Source organism: Stylophora pistillata, chromosome 4, assembly GCF_964205215.1.
Source record: "Stylophora pistillata chromosome 4, jaStyPist1.2, whole genome shotgun sequence".
NCBI classification, from domain to species: domain Eukaryota; kingdom Metazoa; phylum Cnidaria; class Anthozoa; order Scleractinia; family Pocilloporidae; genus Stylophora; species Stylophora pistillata.
In genome coordinates this window covers 31,932,795-31,940,101 of record NC_142522.1, presented here as the reverse complement: position 1 = coordinate 31,940,101, position 7,307 = coordinate 31,932,795, and the positions used below count along the sequence as shown (strand labels likewise).

The window sequence follows — 7,307 nt, the reverse complement described above, 5'->3', positions numbered from 1 at the left end:
TCACTATAATTGCTCTTGCGTATACCTCTAATATAACGTTACAGATAAGTTTTATAAACAACCATGCCCTCACGTACTCCTCCCATACGAATCATTTGGCTTCGTAACCTTGATTACCCCAGCGAACAAACAATATGGTAGGCTCATAACAATTTTAATTTTTTTCATTTTAACCGCTTTCATTGTCGAATTTTGAAATTCCGCTAAATTTGGAAAATTACGCGATGTATATAGTGCCGGATCATAATGGCTGAAGGAGGAAATTATTCATTTTTCAACCATAATCTACGCACAACCGCAACGAAGCAATCGTTTGAACGACCAAAGCTTCTTCACCAAAGGCAGTCTCAATCAGCTGGAAATATATTCCAGTCATCATCATCACACAACGATACGCCATTATTAGTCAAAGAAGCAAGTGCTCAAAACGTGAAATTCGCCCCACATCCTCCCACTTCTCCTCGCTCTAATTCGCGACCTGCCGGCGAAGTGAGTCCTCGTGTAGCGGCGTTGAATTCAAAAGGAATCAAAAGAACTCGCAATGAATCACCCAGAAACTCTGCGTCGGGATCAGAAGACGAAAGGAGAAGTCATAAACATGTTGCGAATGTTGCGCTAGATCCGTTACCTTTGAAACGTAGAGGTAGCACGGGAAGTTTGGATAGCATTGGTTCTAGTGAATCTTTAGGAAGCCCTCGCGATAGGAATCGAAGTATTAATCGCAATCTTAGGGGAATAGAACCTCTGAAAGATATCGGATCAGAAAAGGATCTCGTTCATAGCTTTAAATCTAATCAGAATAACGCTAAAAACAACGATTTTGCTAAGAAGGTTTTGAAAAAGAATGTTGTTCATCCTTTGAGAGTTGAGCCACAACAAGTTCTGTCAACGGGTGACAGCTCAACACAGACAGAATCAACATGGATTCATTCAAAATCCGAGCAATCAATTGAAGTGAAAAACGAGACCCCTGCAGAAGATGAAATTACATTGTCCTCTTCAAATGACAGCTTAACCAGTGTAAGTGACAGTGAAGAAAATTCACTAAGTGTGAGTGATGCTGAAGGAAAATCGGATGGCAAGGGAAACCACAGACACCCCAACTCCACTCTTCCAACACTACCTGATCAATTGAATGCAAAAAGGGAAGGAGTTGCCTCAGCTGATTTGTATGAGAGTGTGACTATCAAGGCGAGTAATCATCGTGAAAATGATCCAACTAAGCAAGGCCTTGGAAGAACTCTAAAGGCAAATTCATCAGGATTATACGAGAATATACATCCTAATGAAGAAAATCAGGATAAGATTCAGCATAACTCTGCTTCTGATCTACGACAACTGAGTAAGGCATTAGAGCAGGTAGCCACTAATGAAAGGTGTTCATCAGAAACAGACTTGTCAAATTGGCCCACTGGAGAATTCTTAAGTAGTGCAACATCAATGGTACTTCCACGTGTCTCAGCAAGAAGGGCACGGACGAGAAGTGGCAACTTTTTAAAGGAGGAAATGGAACGCTATTTGCCTGATAGAAAAATTGGAATATTTGTTGCTACTTGGAATATGCATGAGGAAAAGGTGAGCTTATATTTAATTGAATAGTTACCTGCAATGAATGGACTTTTTTGTGGATGTTCTGAGAAAACAGATATTTTATGTTAAAAACACAAGGTTGTTATTTGTTATCCTGTCAAATTAAAAACTACTGGGCTACATTAGGAAAGTGTGAGAAGTTCTGCTCTATTTCATGTAATACACTTTATGTAATGACTGGTCATTAATGCTAATCCAATTATGTTGTGATTTTGAATTGTCTAGTTTCCAATCCCTTTGGGATTTTATGTTCCTCTTATTAAGATTACATGATATATAATTTGAATGATAGCTACCATGTTTGATCTTTTGAGTTGATTTTATCTCAAACAGGAAGTTCCGTTTTACTTAGACGACTTTCTAATCCCAGACTCAACTGACTTTTTACAAGATCTTTATGTCATAGGCTTGCAAGAAAGTACATCGCAGCGGTAACATCTATACTCTTTGTGTCATGAGCTTTACATAGAATTTTATTTTATCTTTGTTTATTGTCATGATGATCAAGGATAGGTTGACTTCAATTTTTTTCCTTTGAAACAATCTTTGCAGAAAAGAATGGGAGATCCGTCTTCAAGAAACCCTAGGCCCATCACATGTATTGATGTACTCCTGCTCATTTGGTTTGCTGCATTTGGCAATTTTCATCAGAAGAGAACTTGTCTGGTTTTGTTCTGGTTTGTATAATCTTCAAACTAATTAGCTCATTTATTTCATCGCTGGTAGTAAGAAAGCTGCTGGGTTTCCTTATTTTTATCATGAAGTGGAAAGTGGAGATGCTTTACTGTCTACCAAAGCATGATTAACCTCAGAAGTAATATCTCTGGGGAACATCTTTGAAAGATCTTTAAGGATCCTATAAGACATTCATGGGGACATTTGAGGATCATGTTGAGAATCTTCACGAAGATCTGTATGTTAAATATCATAAGGCATTGTTTATCTTGAAAATTTAGCCCTTTTACTTCATTTTGAGCATTTTAAATGTTGTTTTTTTGTTTGTTTGTTTTTTTGCCTTTAAGTTTTCACCTATCCTGATACCCAATCATTTTGATAGTTCCCTGGAAAGTATTTAACATGGTAAACTCACAGTGTCAACTAAGCCATGAGAATCTTGTGAAGAAAACCACCACCTTAAGATCAGTTTATGTGTAAATTTGTCAAAATACTAATTGAAACTAAATTTTCCTTATTTGATAGCTGTTAGTGAAGATAGTGTGTCTACTCGAGTGGGACATATGATAAAAACCAAGGTGAAAATACACATTTTTTACTAATTTTTTCCCATGTCTCTTTCTACCATTTACACTAAGACATGTACTGGTTCTCTACTCAAAATAGTGCTTAAATCTCCTTTTTCCATGTGATATGTCTATACAAATGAATTTTGTTGGCTAAAATACATTTTTTCCTACTAAGGGAGCACTGGCAGTTTCATTCAGCATTTTTGGAACGTCATTCCTTTTTATTGATTCTCACTTTACCTGTAAGTTTTGCTTGCTGTGTTAGGTTTATTTCTTACTATTGTTTGGAAAAATCAACTTTTTTTTTAATATTCAGTGTTCATGATGAATGAAATAGGCCATTTCACAGTTGTGTGCTTTGTTACCAAGCCTTTGATTTGGAGTGAGGCTGAAGGTGGCTTTGTTATGATTGTGACCAGTATCTAGTAGGCATGATTATATGGTAATTTAAATTTGAAAAGCAGCAACATTTGTATCATAACAGGTTCACCCTTTGCCTCACTCCTGTTCAAAGGCTTGGAATCCATGTATGCAACTGTAAAATGGGCCATTGTTCTTAATAACTCTGTCTTCACTTGTCACTTGTCATCAATAAAAAATTCGCTGAGATGGTCTTCATTTTTTTTCAACCATGTGTTTGACTTTGAAGTTTAATCTCCTGACTATGGGTTTTTTCTTGTGGGGAAGGGGTCATGTATGCCAAGGACCCCCCTTGGCATGATCAATGGTCGGACTTATATTGTAAAGACATGTTTGGCAGCAAATGATCAGTTTGCTCTGTTGCACAGAAATGGTGACGACACTGCCCAAAATGAGTTAACAGTGCCTCTTCAGATTAGAAAAAACTGAACCATAGATCTTAGAACTCACATTAGAGCCTCATGTCTTGCAGCTGATGAGGGAAAAGTTCTAGACCGTGTGAATGATTACAAGACAATCTGCAAGTCTCTGTCACTATCACCTGAGAATCAGCCAGATAGAACTAATGGTTAGTGTACATTGAACTCTGCCAAGGTTCCAGTATTTGTTTACCTTCCTGACCAAGTTACATTTATCTTGATGTCTGCTATTAAAAGTTGGCATTTTGTCTTGTTCATGATATTGTGCTTCAATTTAGGTAGATGAAATGAAAAGCATTGACTTTCAGGGTGATCCTATTCTGTTTTATTTTGTTGTAGAGTCAGACTTGACAGCCAACTTTGATCGAGTATTTTGGTTGGGAGATTTTAACTTCAGGGTGACTCTTGGTAGATCAGAAGTGGATGAGATGCTTGAGAAATATAAAGATCAGGAAAACCCTGAGTTTAAAGTTAGTATACAAAGATCATAACATGGATGGAGGTTGTTGTTTTCTTTGGAGAAGATATTTACTCTGACTGGCAGTTTGGATGGAAAGGAGGAGTTTTTCAGAGAGATAACTAAGGGTGCACCTCACGTGCCACTTTATGTTCCGTGATCAGTTACAGAACAGAAGCACTGCAACGTGGAATCTATTTTAATTATTAGATAGAAATCTCGAGCTCGTAATATAATTTTTTATGATTGTGTGTTGTAATGGTAGGAGAAGTTACATTTCAATCACTTCAGGGAGTTGAAGGAAAATTAAAGTATTGATCAGTCCATCATTCACACAAAACTCAAGTAAATGAGAAAATCACTAATTATTTTTATTATTCTATTTATCTCGCAGGATTTGTTAGCAAAGGATCAGCTACTAGACCTACGCGAGCAAGGTGATTCTTGATTACTCAATAAAACATTCTTTTTGAAAAGGATATTTCAGTGTGAGCGTTGAAAGTTACACGGCACTGCTTTTTGATTTACTTTTTCTCCGTCTGTGATTGGTCCCGAAAGCTCGTGTGATCTTTTCAGCCAATCAGATGTAAAAATTGAAGCTAGTAGTGACTCAGTCTTTTGCATTTCCCCGCGTTTCAGGCAGTTTGCTGGAGTTTACTCTCAGTTATCGTTAAAATTTCGTAATTTTATTTTTGGTTCTGATCACCCATTGTGATTATCAAGGCCCTGGGTCTACGACATTCATGGAAAACTTCCCTTATTCAAAAGGAAAAGTATTTTTCCATTTTTTTCGTTTTTTGAATTCAAGCACGCCATTAAAATCGACGTACTATTTTTTATTTCACCGAAAAGTGCCCTTATTCAACATCGTCTTTACTAAGCCAAATGTAATTTTAATTTTTTTTTTGTTTCCAAACTTCAAGCATCATTAATTAAATCAACACATTTTTTTTTTTTTTTTTCACGCAGGAAAAGTGTTTGTTGGGTTCACGGAACCGCCCATCAGATTTCTACCAAGTTACAAGCATGACATACAGAGTGACGACTATGACTCATCTTCGAAGAACAGAACTCCATCTTGGACGGTGAGTTACCTTTTTTTCACGGGCCAAGATGTTTCATATGTATATTTTCTCCCAGTTTGATTCGCTAAGCCTAGAAGAGATTACAATCTTTCTATTCTCTCCATCTTGCACCCCTTTACCCATTGGTTTCTACTCATGTTATTTTCGAGGCCTTAGGCATGCCTCAGATGGCCCCTCAAACTCATTATCTGTAGCACAGAGGCCAAGAAAGGAGTTAGAGCATTTTCATTTAAGAGTCTGATCGTGTCTGAAGTAATCCAGGGTCATTTACTTTGCCATGTGATTGGTCCAGAAAACTCGCATCGTCGTCTCAACCAATTGGATGCAAAACTATTAAACCCAATCGTGAATTGGTCAGTTGCGTTTTCCCACGTTTCAAGCAGTTTGCTTGTTTTCACTTTGAGTTATGATTGGCTAATGATCAACCGTCGCTTTGATTGGCTGGTGTGATTCTGGTTTTACGGCGCTCAATCGAACAGAGCTCTAATGTGTATGGGTTAATTTTCATCATTTAAATGTTGTCAGATATTAGACCCCTTCCGCAGCCGTTCTTTTGGATGTGAGGATCGTTGTATGGTATCCCAAGGAACGACTTGGAAGGAGACCAGTCAAAAGGACATTCATACCTTTTTTTTTTTTTTTTAAGAAATGAGTTGTTACTTGCCTTGTATTGAAGCACAAATGGAGGATCGTTTAATGCTTCTTTTAATCCTTCTTGTTTGTCAGGATCGTGTTCTTTATCGCAGTAAGGATCCCTCAAGTATCCAACCTGTCATGTACAACAGCTGTGTTTCAGTCAAAACTTCAGATCACAGGTGAAGATCAGCGACTACAGGACGGCTTTTGTTTTGTAATGATGTGTTGAGACCTTAATGATAAACTGTTGGTTAGCTTGTGCTAATGAGTGTTTGTTTTTTTCTTCCAGGCCCGTGTTTGGTATTTATCAAGTAAAACTCAACCCTTGTGGGGAAAAGTAAGTGATAGTCTACTTTACACTGTAGTGAGAAAGTGTGAAGGCTAAAAGCTTCATGTTGTCGGAAGATCCAAGAGTCTAGTTTTTCAGAGTTGTGCATGGTCCGTGATGTGGCACGGGTGGATTGGCTGTATAACAGCAGTTTATTCTTTTCATTCGACAGTATCCCTTTGACTGGCGGCCAGTTTACGCGAGATGTTTATATTGAAGGTACGACAATTTGGTACTTAACCCCGACATCCCTCTAAAATAGTTAAAACAGAATCGAAGTCGTCCTTTGTGTCTCATTTTCCCGTCTTTTTTTTTGCTTCATCTCCAAATTTCCATTCGTTCTTGTTTTGAAACAGCCAATCGCAGGCGATCGCTTGGGCCCAAGTCTCAAGGGCAAAGTTCTGTATGTGTCATCCTTTGACCGTCAAGAACCCAAGTCTGCGTTCAGGAGGCAACGTCAAAAAGCCAGTGGGTCACATCTGGGTCCGCAACATACAGGTGCGACCCGTAAATTGCTATAGGCTATAGCAAAATGCTAACAAATGGCAGAAAAAAGCATCTGATATAATGCATACGATTATATTTTATTGCGTTGTATATCTTGTAAAAAGATCTATTTAAACAGAAAATTCGTTCAATCCATTGGCTTGCCCTTGCTTATTTATGTTACACGTACATGTCGGAAGGATTAGATGTTCATATTTTAATAGTCTTAACGGCTTCTTTCCCTCGATTTGTTTGAGTGGTAATAAAATAATGACAAACGAAGTACAATGTATCATGTAATTTTTGGTCCACAACGACAGAAGTGTGAATCCCAGCTTCAACAGAGAAATTGTTTTGAAGAGCCGTGCCGATTACGAACACACGAATAGTAACACTCAATAAATGTCCGTGATTTGCGACAGACTCCTCCGGGACGGAAATTTCCGCGACACCTCGTCGTTGTAAGGGTCGGTGACACTTTCCTTTTCAAAGCACACTTGAAACTCTTCAAACTTTTGTTAAAAGTAAAAGACACATTCTTCAAACTTTAGTTAAAAGTAAAAGAATTGTCTTTCTTTTAGCAGGAGAGCTGCAGTAATCACGGTTTTCTTCTAAGCCTTGTTTGGCGTCGTCACACCACGT

General features: G+C 37.9%; 1 protein-coding gene across 1 annotated transcript; it reads left to right on the top strand.

Annotated features, from left to right (window-relative positions):
* Positions 1-93: 93 nt before the first annotated feature.
* Positions 94-6,947, top strand: LOC111343866 (uncharacterized). Its single transcript, XM_022951060.2, has 13 exons — positions 94-1,575; positions 1,924-2,021; positions 2,143-2,267; positions 2,791-2,843; positions 3,010-3,076; positions 3,727-3,822; positions 4,013-4,143; positions 4,525-4,567; positions 5,100-5,215; positions 5,942-6,030; positions 6,141-6,188; positions 6,352-6,398; positions 6,536-6,947. The coding sequence occupies exons 1-13, from the start codon at positions 247-249 to the stop codon at positions 6,598-6,600; spliced, it is 2,307 nt and encodes a 768-aa protein (XP_022806795.2). The 5' UTR covers positions 94-246; the 3' UTR covers positions 6,601-6,947.
* The last annotated feature ends 360 nt before the right edge of the window (positions 6,948-7,307 follow it).